The sequence below is a fragment of the Emys orbicularis genome, chromosome 2, assembly GCF_028017835.1.
Source record: "Emys orbicularis isolate rEmyOrb1 chromosome 2, rEmyOrb1.hap1, whole genome shotgun sequence".
In the NCBI taxonomy this organism is placed as follows: Eukaryota; Metazoa; Chordata; order Testudines; family Emydidae; genus Emys; species Emys orbicularis.
In genome coordinates, this window is record NC_088684.1 from 2,097,229 (window position 1) to 2,117,165 (window position 19,937).

A 19,937-nucleotide genomic window follows, 5' to 3' on the forward strand; every position below is an offset into this window, starting at 1 on the left:
CAACCCCCTCCCAAACACCCTTCTCCATCCCTTATCAGGGACCCTTTCACAAGAATCTACTACGTCAAGAGGTAACCATCTCAGCATAGGAGCTATAGAGTCTGTGCTGGTACATCTCAGAGGCAAAGGCTTCTACTCTCGTTACTTTCTGATACCAAAGAAAAAGGGAGGTTGGAGACCCATATTGAACCTCAGAGCGCTCAACCGTTATGTCAAAGCGCAAAAATTCAAGATGGTCACCCTATCAACAATCATCCCTGCATTAGAAGAAAGAGATTGGTTCTCGGCCCTCAACCTTCTGGACATACTTCCACACTTCTGTCATAGCAAGTCACAGTAGTTACCTCAGATTCATGCTGGGCCAGGACAACTACCAGTACAGAGTACTCCCTTTCGGCCTCTCATCGGCCCCCAGGTGTGCTCCAAGGTCCTCTCGGTAGTAGCAGGCCACTTACGCTCTCAGGGCATCATGATTTATCCTTACCTAAACGATTGCCTTCTCATGGCACGGTCCTACACAGAGGCTCAACGGGTCACTCACTGTTTCTGAATCTGGGTCTGCCGGTGCAGAGACTAGAATTCATAGGCGCTGACCTCGACTCCACTCAGGCAAAGGCGCTCCTCCCACATCACAGATTTCTCAGTCTCTCCTCGTTGATGGAGACAGTGCAATCCAGCCCCCAAACTTCGGCCAAGCATTGAATCCAACTTCTGGGACACATGGCTGTGGGCTCATCTGTTATTCCTCGTGCCAGATTATGCATGAGATGCCTTCAAGAGTGGTTACATTCGGTTTACAAGCCAAACATAGACAAGCGGGTCTCTCTGGTAGCTCACTGAAGGTTCATTTAGCAGCAATCGCAACCTTCCACCAGCAGGTAGATGGCTACTCAGTCTTTTCCCACACAACTATGAAGAGGTTTCTTAAAGGCATAGCAAACCTCTTCCCACAACCCAGGCCCCCACTCTCCAATGGGACCTCAATCTAGTGTTAAAAGGACTGACTAGGCCGCCATTTGAACCCATGGCCACTTGTTCACTAACTCACCTTTCCATAAAGACGACGTTCCACATCGCCATCACTTCAGCCAGAAGGATAGGGCAGATAGCAGCCTTGATGGCACATCCCCCTTTTACTGTGTTCTTCGTTGACACGGTCACACTCAGAGCACATCCAAAGTTCACCCCTAAAGTGACTTCTGCATTTCACATGAATCAACGTATTCAGCTTCCCACAGTTTATCCCAAACCTTGTGAGGACAACAGGAAAGCCATCCTCCATTCGCTCGACGTGAGAAGAGCCTTGGCCTTCTATTTGGATAGAACAAAGGCCTTTAGAAAATCTCTGAGGCTCTTCCTCTCCATTGCAGAGAGATCGAAAGATGCAGCGATCTCAGCACAGCGGCTCTCCAACTGGGTCTCTGGCTGTATTAAACTCTGCGGCCAACTCCATGCGGTAACACCCTCATCTTCAATATGCACGAGGCCAGTCTCCTCACCGATCACCTTCTCCGAGGGTATCCCTATAACTGAGCTCTGCAGAGCAGCTGCCTGGGCATCTGGGCATACCTTTGCAGAACACTATGCCATCCTGGGGGATTCGTCTACAGACACCCAATTCCGTGCCACAGTACTGTCCTCTATATCAGACTTGTCTCTGAAGTCCCAGCCTCCAGTGGTGCGTACTGCTCGGGAGTCACCTACAGTGGAGCACCCATAGGGACAAGAAAAAGAAGAAGTTACCTTGTGCCTAACGATGGTTCTTCGAGACGTGTTTCCCTATGGGTGCTCCACGACCCCTCCCCTCTTCTTCGGAGTTCCACTGTTTGACTCTTCAGTAGAGAAGGAACTGAGGCGGGAATGCCTGCACACACTGGCTAGCCTCGTGGCAGGCGGGGAGCCGTGCGGGCGGGACAGACTGCTATTGAAATTCTCCGATCAGCAGCGGGGGCGGGGGGGTGCGCACACACCTACAATGGAGCACCCATAGGGGGACACATTTCGAAGAACTACCGTTACTGCGCAAGGTAACTTCCTCCCTTTGTAAAGGTCCAGATGACACCGCTATGTATAACTCTGTCATGGGGCTGAGTCACAACTTCCTTGTACAGATAGCCCCGCGGCACGCAAGCTCTGTCCTTGAATTCAAAATGTGCCCCTCAGCTCCTTACCCAGTGGTCTTAAATACAAAGCATGTGACCCAAGCCTGGAGTGCTCCCTGGGGAGCAGTGTTTTAAAAGAGCCAGGTGCAGAGAGGGGCCGAGTTTATGTAGTTCTATAAAATATTGTAGAAATAAAACACTTCTAAGATCTTTTAATAACCCCTGAAATGAAACGTTTGAAACTGGCCCTTATAAACTCTTCACCAGCATTTAATTGCCTCATAAAACACTGTGCTAAAGAAAGGATTAAAGCACTTTCTCCTGCTTTCATAACATTTTAACTGTTTGTGAGCCTTTCTCTAGCTGTTTCTCGCTCTCTTCCCCCATCTTTCATTATTTGTCACTAGTTTTGGCCTGTAGGACCTTAGCCGTCATTGCATTGCTTAGATGTGTCTCAGGCATTGTGGGCAGGAATCATTCCTGAAGGAAGCCCTTGGTTCAAGCTGTCTGAACATTTGAAGCTCAGCGCTCGAAGCGGGGTTGCAGGTTCTTCCCTTGAATAGGAAAGATGCCAATGCTCAGAGCTGAGCAAACCCCAGAAGCTGCTTCCTGCGCGGGGTTGGGACTAGCTGCCATGGTCAGATTATTCCCTGTGTTTTCAGGGGAAATGTGGGCTCTTTACAGACCCTTTCCAGAAGGTGTTCGCAGACGCTCTGTGGGTAAGCTGACACTGCGATAAACAAAGCCAGCACCACGTCTGAGAGCCCAGGTCACCTGAGTCGGGCTTGGGCTCGGGGGCTAAAAACTGCAGTGTAGGTGTTCGGGCTCTGAGACCTTCTGCAGCAGGCGTAGCTGTGCTGTGGGTCTTTGATCGCAGTGTAGATGCACTGGGGGCCTGGACTAGAGGGCTCCTGCAGTAAATGGCTGCCAATTCCAGCACACAACTGAGCCTGTACCTGAAAGACCTGCAACTGCTCCACTGGCAAGGGACGTTTAATGTGACAAGCAGCAGCCGTTCCTGGGTCAGTCACCCTGATCACCCCACCCCAAACACAAACGAGCTCCGTAGACTTCTGAACTGCATCTTAGGTCCCACTGTGTTTGCTGGAAATGTCGTGTTCTCCTGACTTTCGTTCTAAGAGAAGCTGTTCTGTGCTGTGTAATGAGCTGGCCCCAAAGCCTGTACAGATTTAAAGAAGTGTCTGATAAAACTGGGGCTGTTCTCATTACCTGTGTACTGTAAAATGTCTGATCCTTCGGTAAATCGTACGAAGCTCCTTGCTTCTGAGATAGCTTGTGACACTGAGTTGCACAAGCTGTGTGATATAAGTAATGTGTTCCTCTTATCAGTGTTATATTTGCCACCTTTCAATTTCACTGAGTGTCCCTTTGTTCTTGTATTACTGTAAAGTACAAATAGGAGCCCTGATTTACCTTCCCTATCCCATAGAGCTGTTTGTGTCCCCTCTTATTCCTATCCTCCCCAGTCTTTCCATGACCCCTTTGGCTATGTCTACACTACACAGCTTTCAGCGACATGACTGTGTCACCACAGCTGTGCCGCTCATGCAGTGTAGCCACTGTTTGCCGGCTCTCCTACCGACAAAATACTTCTACCCCCAACAAGCGGTGTTTGCATTGTCTGTCCTGCCGACAACACGCTGTTCACACTGGCACTTGTCACTGCAAAACTTTTCTCTTTCGGGGGGGGGGGGGGAGGTTATCACCTCTGAAAGACAAACGTTTTGTCGTTCAGTTGCCGGTGTAGACATAGCCTTTGTGTGTAAGTCTCTGATTGCTTCTATCACCAGTTTGTAAACCCTTCTGTTTCCACTGCTTCTCTTTTGAGATGAGCACGTGCTACAGGGATGGGAACAGAACTCAACAAAAAAGAGCAGATACTTTAAAATCAAAATATCTATATTTGCCCATATGTGTGAGTCTAGCATCGCTGTAGTTTTGCTGCAAGTAAAAAATGGCAGAGCAAAATTAGTGAATAAAGAAAAGTTTCTCCCGTGTCCCCAAGAGCTTGTAAATGAGCTGGTATCTGGAGATGTCTGCAGTCCTGCTGCAGCTTTCCCAGCACTTACCCCAGGATCAGCTTGTTCTGCCCCAAAGGCAGCACTTTGCAGTCTGATGGCTTTCTCCTTCCTTGCAGTGAGAATGAGGCATTGTGGAGGGAAGTGGCCAGCTTGAGGCAGAAACATGCCCAGCAGCAGAAAGTCGTCAATAAGGTAAATCTAGCCTGCTCCCCCACTCCCTGAGAGCGCAGAAGGACCCGAGCTGCCCTCAGCAGTAGGGTTGCCTGGTGTTGTAGTGGGCTGTCTCTGGGCCAGAGAAGGGAATTGGAACAGCAGAGGTACTTGGTTGTACTAGTTCTGTTTCAGACAAGTAGATTCTGAGGCACTACCGGCTTCTCGTACCACCATGAATATCAGCAGCCCATGACCAGAAGACAAGTCCTTGCCTGGCCTGTTATAATGTGGAATTGAATTGACTGCTAGTGTATTTTTCCCTGCAACTGTCATTCTAAAGACCATCACAAGTGCTCAGCAGTCTGCCCCATTTCTACCTTGTCCTCTTCTGACGCTGCTTTGAACCCCTTGGCGAGGGATCTCAGCTATTGATCCTTGTTTTTTCCAGGCTACTGTACGCATCATGATAACAGGAGTTCTTTTTTCTCCCCACAGCTTATCCAGTTCTTGATTTCATTGGTGCAGTCAAACCGTATCCTTGGGGTGAAGAGAAAGATGTAAGTCTATGTTCAGACATCGAGATACAGATTCCCTGTGGGAAAGGCAGGAGCATGCTTCAGAGCAGTGACTGGGAAGGGATTCCACCCCTCTGTCACGTCTGTAGCATGTTTCCCAGTGTGGTAGAGCTGGATAAGAGTCACTGGCATCGAGTCAGCATCCGGCCACACTTCACAGCTAGAGGGCAGCTTACAATGTCACTCACCCCAGGGAGCTAACCAAGCCTCTGCTGCTAATCCAGCAGGGTTTGCAAACCAAGCCACCCAGAGTCCCCCCCGGAACCCATTTCACTCATAAACTGTTGTAACCAATGAGGCTGCAAAGTGAAAAGCTGACAATGGCTATGGTCTTACAAGCCTCAAATGCTGATTCTTTGTACAGCAGTAGTGCCCAAGGTGTGCCGAGTGCTTTCTAGCCACGCAGGGAAAGACAGTTCCAGCCCCAAGGAGCTCACACTCTGAAAAGATACGAAGTGCAGGCAGAAGTGGTCAGGGTGGAGGTGGCACCAGATGAGCTGTCCTAGGAGCAGTAGAACGGTGGAATGGAGCTGAAGCAGAGCAGGGTGCAAACACTGCTGATGTGACACTCCACTCAGATGTGTTCAGAAGCTGCAGGGGTGTACTCGGAGGGCAGGGTGCTTTAAAGCTTTGCCCAGCAGGCCTGAAGGGAGCTAGTGAGGGCCCCTGGGACATGGTGTTCATTTGCAAAGCATTTCACTCCTTATGTTCTGAATTATACACGTTGCTTTTCCCAGCTAGATTTGGAGGTGCAGAGAGGCCCAATTCCCATTACAGCGCCACTGCTCCCAAAGTAGAGCTGAAGGGGCTGTGCATGCTCCTCGGTGCTACTCCAGGTGTTGCTGGTTATGGTCCTCTAAAGAGGGTGAAGTCTTACCACAGGCACACAGATCGGGACCCCTCGGCATATAATGTGCTAGCTACACTGAGGACTCTGAGAGCGGAGTTCAGAAGCCTGGCAATAATGGCAAACCACTTGCTTTGCTGTTTGTGGAGAGCCACAGTGTGATGCATTGGATTTGCTGCATGTCCTTAGCTTCCCTGCTCTGCAGTACTGGACTCTGACCCCACACCCCACCGCCAGCCACAGGGTTTCCACGCCCAGGGCAGCCAGATGTATCCTGGGTCCTGGGTCACCTGGCTAATGTCTGACCCTGTGTTCTCAGGGAGATGCAGCCCCTGGAGCTCTGTAACTCTCTTATGGGTGTTGGGTTTCTCTTGCAGCCCCCTGATGTTGAACGACAGCAGTTCAGCACATTCCCTGCCTAAGTACAGTCGGCAGTACTCCTTGGAGCACGTCCACGGTTCATCCCCATACGCAGTAAGTGCTCTGTGTGCTCCTGGTCCTGAGAGGGGAAGAGGGCACAGCTGTGTGGGGAAGGAGGGGTTATCTGAGGCTCCTCCAGCTGGCCTCTTCTTGACGCTGCACTTTGCTCAGGAGATTGTGTGTTATTTGGCAGGATATCAAAGTGACAGGTGCGCTTTGTAGCCTACCGAGAGGGGATTTTAGTCTGTAGCTAACTCAGAGGCAGAACCTGGCGGGAGTGAACATGCGCCATGCAAACAGACATGCTGTCCGAGTTCATCAGCACCTAGCGCTCTGCTGACCTGGGTTCACCTTTGGGTTTTGTCACAAACAAAGAGCACTTGGTCTCAAACAATTCCCTGCTGAATGTTTGCTCCCATTGCCAACCCATCACGCACTCACATAACTGGGGTTTGTCCTCTGGACACCGGCGGTCAGGATTGAGGTGCATTGTAGAGCCTTGGTGAGCCCAGGCCTGGAATAGCAGGGTTCCGTGGTGAGAATTGAGAGGCGTTCATGGGGGGGCCACAGGGGTAACCTGGACTGGAGTAACAGAGGGTCCTGTGGCACCTTTAAGACTAACAGAAGTATTGGGAGCATAAGCTTTCGTGGGTAAGAACCTCACTTCTTCAGATGCAAGTAATGGAAATCTCCAGAGGCAGGTATAAATCAGTATGGAGATAACGAGGTTAGTTCAGTCAGGGAGGGTGAGGTGCTCTGCTAGCAGTTGAGGTTTGAACACCAAGGGAGGAGAAACTGCTTCTGTAGTTGGCTAGCCATTCACAGTCTTTGTTTAATCCTGAGCTGATGGTGTCAAATTTGCAAATGAACTGGAGCTCAGCAGTTTCTCTTTGGAGTCTGGTCCTGAAGTTTTTTTGCTGTAAGATGGCTACCTTTACATCTGCTATTGTGTGGCCAGGGAGGCTGAAGTGTTCTCCTACAGGTTTTTGTATATTGCCATTCCTGATATCTGACTTGTTTCCATTTATTCTCTTGCGTAGTGACTGTCCAGTTTGGCCAATGTACATAGCAGAGGGGCATTGCTGGCACATGATGGCATATATAACATTGGTGGACATGCAGGTGAATGAGCCGGTGATGTTGTAGCTGATCTGGTTAGGTCCTGTGATGGTGTTGCTGGTGTAGATATGTGGGCAGAGTTGGCATCGAGGTTTGTTGCATGGGTTGGTTCCTGAGTTAGAGTTGTTATGGTGCGGTGCGTGGTTGCTGGTGAGAATATGCTTAAGGTTGGCGGGTTGTCTGTGGGCGAGGACTGGCCAGCCTCCCAAGGTCTGTGAAAGTGAGGGATCATTGTCCAGGATGGGTTGTAGATCACTGATGATGCGTTGGAGAGGTTTAAGCTGAGGACTGTAGGTGATGGCCAGTGGAGTTCTGTTGGTTTGTTTTTTGGGCCTGTCTTGTAGCAGGAGGCTTCTGGGTACACGTCTGGCTCTGTTGATTTGTTTCTTTATTTCCTTGTGTGGGTATCGTAGTTTTGAGAATGCTTGGTGAAGATCTTGTAGGTGTTGGTCTCTGTCTGAGGGGTTGGAGCAGATGCGGTTGTACCTCAGTGCTTGGCTGTAGACGATGGATCGTGTGGTGTGTCCAGGGTGGAAGCTGGAGGCATGAAGGTAGGCATAGCGGTCGGTGGGTTTTCGGTATAGTCCTCAGCTTAAACCTCTCCAACGCATCATCAGTGATCTACAACCCATCCTGTCCAATGATCCCTCACTTTCACAGACCTTGGGAGGCAGGCCAGTCCTCGCCCACAGACAACCCGCCAACCTTAAGCATATTCTCACCAGCAACCACGCACCGCACCATAACAACTCTAACTCAGGAACCAACCCATGCAACAAACCTCGTTGCCAACTCTGCCCACATATCTACACCAGCAACACCATCACAGGACCTAACCAGATCAGCTACAACATCACCGGCTCATTCACCTGCACGTCCACCAATGTTATATATGCCATCATGTGCCAGCAATGCCCCTCTGCTATGTACATTGGCCAAACTGGACAGTCACTACGCAAGAGGATAAATGGACACAAGTCAGATATCAGGAATGACAATATACAAAAACCTGTAGGAGAACACTTCAACCTCCCTGGCCACACAATAGCAGATGTAAAGGTAGCCATCTTACAGCAAAAAAACTTCAGGACCAGACTCCAAAGAGAAACTGCTGAGCTCCAGTTCATTTGCAAATTTGACACCATCAGATCAGGATTAAACAAAGACTGAATGGCTAGCCAACTACAGAAGCAGTTTCTCCTCTCTTGGTGTTCACACCTCAACTGCTAGCAGAGCACCTCACCCTCCCTGATTGAACTAACCTCGTTATCTCCATACTGATTTATACCTGCCTCTGGAGATTTCCATTACTTGCATCTGAAGAAGTGAGGTTCTTACCCACGAAAGCTTATGCTCCCAATACTTCTGTTAGTCTTAAAGGTGCCACAGGACCCTCTGTTGCTTTTTACAGATTCAGACTAACACAGCTACCCCTCTGATACTGGACTGGAGTGTAAGGGTGGAGCAAGTCCCTGGTGCTCAGTCAGTAGGGCTATGTGATATTAAACCCTTTTGATCCCAGAGCATGCAGTAACCTTCCCGGTGTGAGGGGGGAAAGTCATCCCCCAACAGGTGGCTTTGGACACGGGACACTTGTTTCAGGCCTTGACTTCTGTTGCTGAGTTTTGGATGCCAGGCACTTTGGCCAGCTCCCTGGCTCCAGGGTGCGCCACAGGCAGGTCCCCCAGAGGGGCCCATGGGAAGCATTGTTATTGCTTATTTTCTGGATGGGCCTTTAATTTGCTGTTGGATTCCTGAAAGCCCCTAATTCTTGTCTCCTTTCCCATCCACCTTTCATCCATCCATCCCTTTGATGTCCTGCCTCCCATCTACCATCCTCTGGCCAAGGCGTACTGGGCAGGATTCTCTTCAGTGGACTTGCCTACCCACGTTACTGTGGGGTAAGCAGGGTACGGTTCTTCAGCACACCAGCTTGCCATGCAGTAACATCCCAAGTTCACCAATCCTGGTCCTTAATTCGCTTTTGAATGGGCAGTGCCACCACCCCCATCATTCCCCTCTTCCCAGGCCTAGAGCTACGTACATTGCCTCTGCTGCAGCACGCCCCCGCAAGCCAGAGAAAGAGAGACAGGATCCTGTGTATTTGGATTCCCCTTTTCACCTATTCACATTCACACATGATTGAAACCTAATTGGTATGGCAGTGCACTGAATTTCTGAGCGTACAAATTGCCCTTTGTCCTGGAGTGCAGGGTCTCATTAAACAGGTGGTGGGGTTGGGCTCACTGTGGGAATTGTCTGTTAACAGCTGAAGAGCCCTAATCAAATTCATTTGCTGATAGAGTTAATTGGCTTCAGTGTTGATTGCCTTTGGGGGGAGCTGTGATAAACTCAATCACCTTGTGCCTTTGATTGCCTCTGGGATAGTGTAATTAGTTAAATCCGTGCATCCCCTAGTGCGGCCACTCTTGATTCCAGAGGTGCCCTGTTTCAGCTGGTTTGAAATCAGAGTGCCCACACCATGGGGTTTGCACTAATTGTGCTCAGGGCCTGTGTCTAGGCCCCACCTGTCTAGCATTAGGGAGCCAAATGGCAGTATTCCTTGAGCAAAACTGCCAGGCAGCATTTACGTCCAAGCCACTTCTTGGTGCTGTACTGTGAACATTGTACTGCTGGAAGTGAGATTTACAGCCATGGTTAGAGACTAGCAGCCATTTCCAGCAGCTCCGCTACCCCATAGTCCTGCCCCCTCCCACCCTCCACAGGACTGATTCCCATGTATTCTTTCCTTTTTTAAAAGCAACATAAAAGGTGTCCAAGAAGCTGAATAATAATGTCTGTCCTGCAGCATTGTGGGGACAGCAGACTGAACACTAGGCTCATGTCCCTGGACAACCCAAGTGTCCAGACGGGAAAAGTTACTGCATTAGCTTTGCGTGTGTGCACGCAGACACTCAGACTCACACTGCTCTCCTTGTAGAATGTTACCTGATCCAGTTTTCCACCACAGAACCAAAAACGTAGCCCTATTAAAAATTCTACCCTGTGCTTAGACCCCCCCACCCCCGTGGGGAATTTCTGTGTTCCCATCCCAACCCCCTCCTAGCCCTGTTACCGCCTTTGAAATGTGTCCTTATTCTTGCATTCAGCAAACACTTAAGCAAAGCCAGCAGGAGCTGTTCCAAGTATTACAGGATTGTCCCAATTATGAGAAACACAGCTGGCCATCTTCTCTCAAGCTCAAGTGTTTATGACTTTCTACTCAAAGCAGAAGTGATGGGTGGGCAGCTTTTCTGAGCCACCTGTACTGTGCACTCAGGTTCCGAGTGGTAGTGCCCTCACTCACACTGTTCTCAGCCACACTGTGGCTTGCTCATTGACGGTCACCAAGTCAGGAGGCATACGCACACAAACCTCTCGCATGGTCCAAGGACTGCCCGGGGCAGTGCCTGGGGCAGAGGGTCTGCTCCACATGGTTCTATCTGACACTTCCACGGCTCCCACCAACACAGAGGCATCTGACACCTGGTAAGGAGGGAGCCAGAATGAAGAGCTGTTGTTTAATATTTATATTATGAGGGTGTCGAGAAGCCTGACCAGGACTGGGATCCCATTGGGCTAGACCAGGGGTCTGAAACTCAAATGACCACGAGGGCCGCATGAGGACTAGTGCATTGGCCCGAGGGCCGCATCACTGACACTTCCTCCCCGCCGCCCTCGGCCCCGCCCCCACTCCACCCCTTCCATGAGGCCCCGCCCCTGCCCTGCCTCTTCCCGTCCCTTCCCTGCCCCCATTCCAACCGCTTCCCCGAAGTCCTCACCCCAACTCTGCCCCCTCCCTGCCCCCAGGGGGCACAGGAGGGGTGCGGGGTGTGATGGGGGCTCAGGGCAGGGAATTGGGGTGTGGGGTGCGGCAGGGGTCAGGGTGCAGGGTGCGGCAGGGGGCTCAGGGCGGGGAGTTGGGGTGTGGGGTGCTGGAGGGATGAGGGGTACAGCGGGGGTTGGGGTGCAGGGTGTGGCAGGGGGCTCAGGGCAGGGAGTTGGGGTGCGGGAGGGTGTGGGATGTGGCAGGGGGCTCCGGACAGGGGATTGGAGTGCGGGGGGCGGGCTCTGGCCCGGCGCCGCTTACCTAGAGTAACGGCGTAACCGAGAAACGGCGCCATGTGCTGCTCTTGCTCCTCCAGGTACCTCCCCCAAAACTCCCATTGGCCGCAGTTCCCTGTTCCCAGCCAATGGGAGCTGCAGGGGGCAGTGCCTGGAAGCGAGAGCCCGGAGCCCTCTACTCCCCGCCCGGGGCTGCAGGGATGGTAGTACTTAGAAAGGACACTAAGCCTGAGTGGCTAAAAAGCAGTAGGACAGACCTGTAAAGAAAAGGGCTTTTTTTCTTTTTAAAAGCCCCAGACAATGCCAGTATCTAGTCCAGCTGCTTCAGGGAGCGGCGCGGGGCTCGCGGCGCCACGGGGTAGGCAGAGGGGCGGGGGGCGCGTGTTTGAGACCCCTGGGCTACACACTGTATGAACACAGGTAGAGGTGACACTGGTTCCAAACAGGTTACGATCTAAGAAGACAAGCGAGAGAGGGAGACGTCTGAATAGACATGGGTTTATCTACATAAATACCCTCATGATAAATAACGACTCGTGGTCCTTCCCAACTGCCCCCAGCCTAGCCATCATGCAGAGGCTGATTTCTTTGGGGTCTCAAGAAGGGATGTGAAGGAGGAGAGTTAGTGGGCTCATGGGTCATCTCTGGGCGGGTGTGGTAAGCGCCAGAGGTGTTGAATTAGGACACAAGCCGCAGATCCCCCTCTGCCTGTCAGTTTTTTGGGGTGTGCCTGTGTGCATCAGGCAGCCAGAATTTGGTCCATAATTTGATCTGGAGTTTATTTAGCAGCTGAGAAGGTGCCTTAAGTGAAAAGCCCCTCCACCCTTACTCCCTGGCTGAGACTCCTGCACTTGCGAGGGGATCCAGGTTCACTCGGTCTGCTCACTAGAAATCCCTCCTGCCATGGGATTGCCTTTCAGTGTTGCTATCTCACAGTTTGGTGGCAAGACTCACAATAGTTGGTATTTCTTAAAGCCCCAACTCCCTGAGGCAGGTGAATTATGTGAGAATCTCAGCTGGCATCGAAACATAAAAGGAAGCTTTTAGCTCTCTTGGTTGCAGAGAAAAATTGAAAAATGTGTGAACCCTAAAGGCCCAAACTCCAGAAAGAACCCAACATGTTGTGTGCTTTAAAGATCTCATAAGTTTTAAGTCAGTTTAATGATTTTTAGGGCAACACCCTGATTTTTGAATGCTGGAGACTGCCAGCACGGGCTTTTGTTGAGATAGGCCCCCCGTCTTCGTCCTCACAATCGGCTGTGAGCTCTCTGTACTCTTACTCACCGTGGCAATTCCTGCACCTCCCTCTCACAGGCTGCGTGCCTGGCAATGGGACTATGCATGTGTGCCTATCACATGACTTCACTAATGCTCTGATTGTTATTTCAGGCTTCTTCCCCGGCGTACAGCGGCTCCAATCTGTACTCCCCGGATTCTTCAGCCAACTCTGGTCCCATTATCTCCGACGTGACGGAACTAGCCCAGTCCAGCCCCTCAGCTTCCCCCAGTGGCAGTCTCGATGAAAGGTATCTGTGTGGAGTTTGGGTTATGGAACACCAGCTCGAGTGTGGGTCTCTCGCAGTCGGGAGTTGCAGCAAGAAACCAGCGTCGCCCTTGGAGCTGCTGTGTTAGGGAGGCATTCCCTTAGAGCCTGAGGCTGCTGGGAATCAGACCAGGTCCTTCAGCCCTTTCTTACTCAGGACACTGCTTGCCCCACAGGTTCTTGTTTTAGTTTCAATCTTTTGTTTGATTATTGGAAGATGCCAAATTCACTCCTGTTTCCTTGATCTAATCAGAGTCCTGGTCTACACTTAACATTTATCCTGGCAAAGCTGTGTCGGACCGGGGTGGGAAAAACCACAACGTCTAGCGCTACAGCTGGGTTGGCAAACCCCCCAGTGCAGACTCAGCTATGGCGACAGAAGAGTGCTTCTGCCAGCGTAGCTAACATTGTTCAGGGAGGTGGTGTTCCTCCACTGGCCGGAGAGCTCCGGGTGTCAGTCTACGGTGCAGCTCTGCGAGGGGGCTAGAGCAGCAGAAGCTCTGTAGTGTAGATGCAGCCTGAACACTGCTGTTCTGGAACAGTTATCGTGCTGTCCTCTCAGGCCACGGGGAAGCACTGACCTGCTTGTTCGGTGACTGGAATGAGTGAAGTATCGGCACTCCTGACTATGGGGCAGGGTAAATGCTCGCCTTGGCAGTCCACGCTCCCAGTGTAGGAGGGCGTGGGTTAAAAAGCAGTTCCCTTTCTTTCCAAGTTACTCCTCCTCCTCGGAGAGACAGTGACTGGGTCCATCGCCATACAGCAGGGCAGGGAGGCTGAACACCTGAAGCAAATGTATCTGACCTTGGACAGCAAGAAGCTTCCAGCCAGTCCCAACCCAGAAAAGTCAGACTGTCTCCTGCCACAAGGCACACAGGAGTCATCATAGATACTCAGCCAAATCCCGCCCTGAGCTCTGTGTGTATGATGCCCACTGATTCCACTGAGCGCTGCTCTTAGCCCTGTATGCCTCCATCACTGTTCCCTTGTAGCTCGGCCTTTAAGCTTCTATTCCCTGCCACCCCTGCCCAGCGAGATGTCAGAGGCCTGAGCTTCCCCAGCAAGAAATGTCCTCCGTGCTTTAGCACCTGTTCATCTCCTCGAACAGTCTATTCTTGGCGCTGGCGCCTCCCCTGCAGTGCTGAATCGCACACAAATGTTATTTATTGTCTTGCATACACCTCCGCCGGGAACGCTCTCCCTTAAATATAGACCGTATGTTTGCTTAATTGGCCTTTTATTTGTTCTTTTCTCGCTGCTGTCCCTTCCAGAGGGCTATTTGAACCACTCACACCCTAATTCAGTCAGTTGGGGTGCGGAAGGGGATTTCCAGCTGCAGAATTAGGGCTGGCCAGAGAAGCCATCATCCCTCGCATAAAAGCACAGAATCCAAGAAGCAATGACAGTGCTCTTAGGGAGCGAGTGGATCTCAGGCCTTGTCTACACATACCACTACTATCCATATCGGTATGGTAGTGCTTAGACCGGGATAGCTTACTCCCATAGAGTAGGAGAATAAGCTGTTCTGGTATATGCATTTATACTGGTGTAACTCCATATATACTAGGGGTTGTATCAATGAAACTATTTATTTATGAAAATAATCACACCCCTAAGCAAAATAATTAAACTGCGAGTCAATCTGTGTAGGCCTGGTCTTAGATTGATGCACTTACCAAAGTCACAGCTATGGGGGTTGGAAAGAGAGCGCCTGGCAGCCTGTGGCACTCACGCCAGGGGTTTGCTCTAGGGCACAACCAGAGGAAAACACTTTGCCTTAGTTCACCACCTTAGTTCTGGCTAATCCTGTTTCAGGGACCAGCACTCTGAGGGAGGCGGTGTCTGGCACTGGGACTTGTCTGCGTGCCATGCGGAGAGCAGGGACTGGCAGACCATTGCTGCCTTGGTGACCATTCTCTTTCTGTTTCTCCAAGGAGCAGCCCTGTGGTCCGTATCAAAGAAGAACCCCCCAGTCCCACCCCCAGCCCCCAGATAGAGGAGGCCAGCCCTGGGAACCCTCCTGCTGTTGAAACCCCTCTGTCTCCCTCCACCTTCATTGACTCCATCCTCCAGGAGAATGAACCCAACACCACGGCCGCTGCCAGCGACAGCACCACGCAGCCTCAGCCCCCAGAAAAGTGCCTCAGCATTGCCTGCCTCGACAAGTAAGTACTGTGCCAGGACTCCGGCGCGTGCCTGGGCCCAGTTGGCCACGTTACAGCTCCGCTAGTAAAGTGTTTAAATTGCTAGTAACTGGCTTCCTGGAAACCAGCATTGCAATGTCTCTGAGTGCCCTGCAGATCCCATCGCTGTCCTGGATGCAAATAGCCAGTGTGGAGTTTATTTTGCTTTCCTATTGCCGCTCTTCTAGGGGCAGTGAGTTCAGGCCGTCACCTGGCCCCACACAGTGATTTAACCCCCGATCCAGGGGACATGACCCCTTGCAGGCAGGGGTACAGGTACCAGGAACGCCAGAGAAAAAGGGGTAGAGTTATTTAGCTAAATAAAATCATTGCGTTCAGATTGCCCACTCCGACAGGGTACAAGTCAGCCACTGTAAAGCCAGCAGTGCTCAGACGACCCAGCATAGGGCCGCAGGACGTCACCGGTACAGAACCAGGTAGATTGCAGCTCCCACTTCCTCTTGGGAGCCTGTGAGGCATGCAGTGCGAGCATCCTTCCATTCGGATCAAGATGGAGAAGTGCATGCTGGGAACTGAAGTCTCTATGGGCTTTACCTCCATATAAAGAGGAGAGCTGCTGTGAGCAGCATTTCACCAGTGGACTGCACTTTGGCCACTCCTGCTGTGGGGCTGCTTCTGCGCTGTCTCCTGCCTTTGCTTGTCACCGCTCTGCTTGGTGTGACTACAGGAAGACGCCTTGCGGAGCCACCTAGGATTGCTCCTCTAGCTCCCCCACTCGGCCTCATTACCACTCCTGGATTCAGGTTGCCACTAAACATGCTGGACTCCCTGGATGGCAGATGGATCGTTGCTAGGCAATAGTTCGCTGAGCTTTGGGGTCCCCTGCCTGCATCACCAAGCAGAGTTCAGAAACCTAACACCAGGTTTAGAGACAATAAACTAGAATGTGTTTGACAAGTATCCATTGGTCAAAAAGCAGAGCAAAATCCTTACCCAATCCCAAGTGTCTCCTACTCTCTCGGTAGTCTGTGCTGTAGGGAGAGCAGAGTATCAGCATCACGGCCCTCTGCCTGCCTTAGCGTGAGAGACTCCAGGAACTCAATCTATTTATAAATAAATAAATTAATGGAGATATCCTATCTCCTAGAACTGGAAGGGACCTTGAAAGGTCATCAAGTCCAGCCCCCTGCCTTCACTAGCAGGACCAAGTACTGATTTTGCCCCAGATCCCTAAGTGGCCCCCTCGAGCATTGAACTCACAATGCTGGGTTTAGCAGGCCAATGCTCAAACCACTGAGCTATCCCTTCCCCCCTTCTCTTTATCTTAACAAAGAGAAGGATACAGGGTAATTTGATCCCAGTCTGTACGTATCTACGTGGGGAGCAAATAACGGGCTCTTCCATCTAGCAGAGAACGGTCTAACATGCTCCAGTGGCTGGAAATTGTAGCTAGACGAATTCAGACTAGAAATTAGGTGTGAATTTTTAAGTGAGAGTGATTAACCGTTGGAACCATTTCCCAAGGGTTGTGGTGGGGAATGTTTAAATCCAGACGGGCTGTTTTTCTAAAAGATCTGCTCTAGGAATTATTCTGGGGCCAGTCTCTGGCCTGCATTACACTGGAGGATCACAATGGTCCCTTCTGGCCTTGGCATCTATTCATCTCTGTGTGAACACCAGAGCATAGTCCCTTTCCAAGTGGCAAAAACAATTTTGAAAAAGTAAATTTGGTTTCAGAGCACCAGGGGGTGGTAGAGAGCTCTCAGGCCAGGTCGGTCATGGGGACTCACTCAGCTTACTGTCCTGAGGTGAGACCTCATTTCTAGTCACCTGATGAGCTCCAGGCTCTTCACTGCTTTCAAGTCTTCAGTGTATTTTAGAGCCACATGAGGGAGGCCCAAAACAGAACCCTTAAAGAATCTGATTGTTCTTATATCTATGGAGTGCAGAGATAGCACTGAAGCTGTAGTCGCTTCCCCAGCAGGTTGTGAACCTGCTACATTCCTACTTGTCCAACCACTCTGCGAACATGCCCAGGTCTCCTTTTCCCCCGGCTTTGTTCTGCCAGCACGTACTGATGGGCCAGCCGAACAGCAAAAGAGTAATGTTATCCAGAGCAGGAGATCAGAAGTTCTTACAGAGTTCAACCCAAATTCAGTGTATCCTCTACTCTGGAAATCATGCAGAATTCTGTCCTGCCGTGTGCTTGAAGCACAAGGCCATTCAGGTTGTTTGTCTACATATCACTTCTTGTCAGGGTTCATACAAGAGACAGGTGGGTTTCTGTAATCATTCTCTGACACTGCTAAACGTTTCCCGGTGAATCTGGTTCCTGGGGTGTCTTCTGAATCTGGCAGTCTTGATGTCATTCTGACTGGTGTCAACTTGGGCAGGTGTCAGGCAGTTCAAGGCCAAATCATAGACTCGTAGACTTTAAGGTCAGAAGGGACCATTATGATCATCTAGTCTGACCTCCTGCACAATGCAGGCCACAGAATCTCACCCACCCACTCCTGTATCAAACCTGTGTCTGAGCCATTGAAGTCCTCAAATCATGGTTTAAAGACTTCAAGGTGTAGAGAATCCTCCAGCAAGTGACCTGGGCCCCACGCTGCAGAGGAAGGCGAAAAACCCCCAGGGCCTCTGCCAATCTGCCCTGGAGGAAAATTCCTTCCCGACCCCAAATATGGCGATCAGTTAAACCCTGAGCATGTGGGCAAGACTCACCAGCCAGACACCCAGGAAAGAATTCTCTGTAGTAACTCAGATCCCACTCCATCTAACATCCCATCACAGGCCATTGAGCATATTTACCGCTAATAGCCAAAGATCAATTAATTGGCAAAATTAGGCTATCCCATCATACCATCCCCTCCATAAACTTATCAAGCTTAGCCTTGAAGCCAGATATGTCTTTTGCCCCCACTACTCCCCTTGGAAGGCTGTTCCAGAACTTCACTCCTCTGATGGTTAGAAACCTTCGTCTAATTTCAAGTCTAAACTTCCTGATAGCCAATTTATATCCATTTGTTCTTGTGTCCACATTGGTACTGAGCTTAAATAATTCCTCTCCCTCCCTGGTATTTATTCCTCTGATATATTTATAGACAGCAATCATATCTCCCCTCAGCCTTCTTTTGGTTAGGCTAAACAAGCCAAGCTCTTTGAGTCTCCTTTCATAAGACTGGTTTTCCATTCCTCGGATCATCCTAGTCGCCCTTCTCTGAACCTGTTCCAGTTTGAATTCATCCTTCTTAAACATGGGAGACCAGAACTGCACACAGTATTCCAGATGAAATCAAATCAATCAAACGCTCTGCTTTCATTAGTAATAATTACTCCCCACCAAGAAAATGTTAGCTTAGAGTTAAGGCTTCTGAAGTAATTTCAAATACTCCATATGCAAAATACAGAACGATAACAAATACCATCAAAAATGTAGGTATTAAAGAGACTGGAAATTACCCATTCCAGTGATTTAAATAAATATTTTCTTACTCTTACAGTTCAGATCTTGATTAACAACTTTATTAACAAGTTCCAATAACAACTTTAATTTTGACCTGCAAACATACTTACAAACTCTCCAATGTATGCATCACTAATTTGAGTCTGTCTTGGTCTATGGATGGTATAGCCTTCGCAATGGATGTGTGGTAAGAGGAAGAGTTTGTAATTTTGCTTAGATCTAGGTCTCCTGGAAGTCTGAACTGTGACATTAAGTCATTTATAAGTGGGAGGGATCCAAAACCGGGTCAAAACCAGCTTTACAGGTTTTTAAAAGTTTAGTTTCTAAGTGATTCAAGCCCCTAAACTACAAAACTGAGTCACTTCAAGCTTTCACAGAACATGTTCCTGGCCCCAAGATTGAGCGGGGATCACATTTCTTTTCATGTTCACTCGTAGCAGATTAAAATCCCACTTCCACTGAAACATTGAACTCAGCCTTACATTATGGAGTGCCTACAGATGCCTCGGTAATGTATAATGTTTTCTGTGGGCTCTTCCACCTTTGGCCAGGACAGGAGCAGCCATATTTTGCCCAGTTGAGGACCACAATGGCCACTTGCCAGGAGTCTAAGGACTGCACTTAACTTGTGTGAATTGGAGCTGGTTGCAGCCATGCTCTGTAATGGAGAGGGGATATCAGGAGATGAGCGTCCCCAGCATCCAGTGTCCTGTCCTAGTAGTAGTGGAAAGCAGCTGAACTCAAGATGGAGCATTGCATGTTGGGCTCTGTAGTCTCTCAAGGCTGCCCCCACCCCCATAATAAGGATGTGGGACCGTTAGCTGCATTGTGGAACTCTGAGGCCCATGTTCAGACCATCTGTGTTGCAAGGAGTCAGAAAATGCAGGCTTTGCCCCACGTCTCGGCCTGGGGGCAGACTTGTCGCTAGGGAGCACTAGGTTAGAATCCTTGCAACCCGTTTATGCACAAAGTCAAATGGGCAGTCCCAGTTGTCTTTAAGCACAGACAGGCGGCTCAACAAAAGCTGTAAACACAACCATTTAAAAGAGCTGGACGTGCAGTAAAAGTGACAGCTGACGCGTGCTTCTGACTCATTCAGACTGGGCCGCAGGCTCTGAAGGGGCAGGCAAAGAACACAGAGCGTCTCTGAACTCTGCCTCAGTGGCAAGCGAGACACACACCCGTCCCAGGCTTATTTGAGTGAGGAACATACGCTGCCTCTTCCTCTAGGTCTCTCCCTGTCTGACTTGTTATTAACCTGCAGGTAACGCTTTGCTCACCTCATCTGTTTGCATCTGGGAAGCTCCATTAGAGAGCATGACAAAATGAAGGACTCCGGCCAGTCAGATTTCCCAGCCAGCGAGGAATCCCAGAGCACCCCATCACTCAGAACTCATCTGCCATGTTCATTTTTAAGATAATACTATCTCTCTTGCAATAGCGTGGCAGTGCCCTAGG

General features: G+C 50.2%; 1 protein-coding gene across 3 annotated transcripts in view; it reads left to right on the forward strand.

Annotated features, from left to right (window-relative positions):
* Positions 1-19,937, forward strand: part of HSF1 (heat shock transcription factor 1) — a 103,130-nt gene that overhangs the window by 70,526 nt on the left and 12,667 nt on the right. For all 3 annotated transcript variants that reach the window (XM_065397823.1, XM_065397824.1, XM_065397825.1), the window contains exons 5-9: positions 4,261-4,336; positions 4,793-4,854; positions 6,097-6,193; positions 12,713-12,849; positions 14,801-15,031. In XM_065397823.1, coding sequence (XP_065253895.1) covers positions 4,261-4,336; positions 4,793-4,854; positions 6,097-6,193; positions 12,713-12,849; positions 14,801-15,031 — 603 coding nt within the window. The remainder of the gene's footprint in view (positions 1-4,260; positions 4,337-4,792; positions 4,855-6,096; positions 6,194-12,712; positions 12,850-14,800; positions 15,032-19,937) is intronic.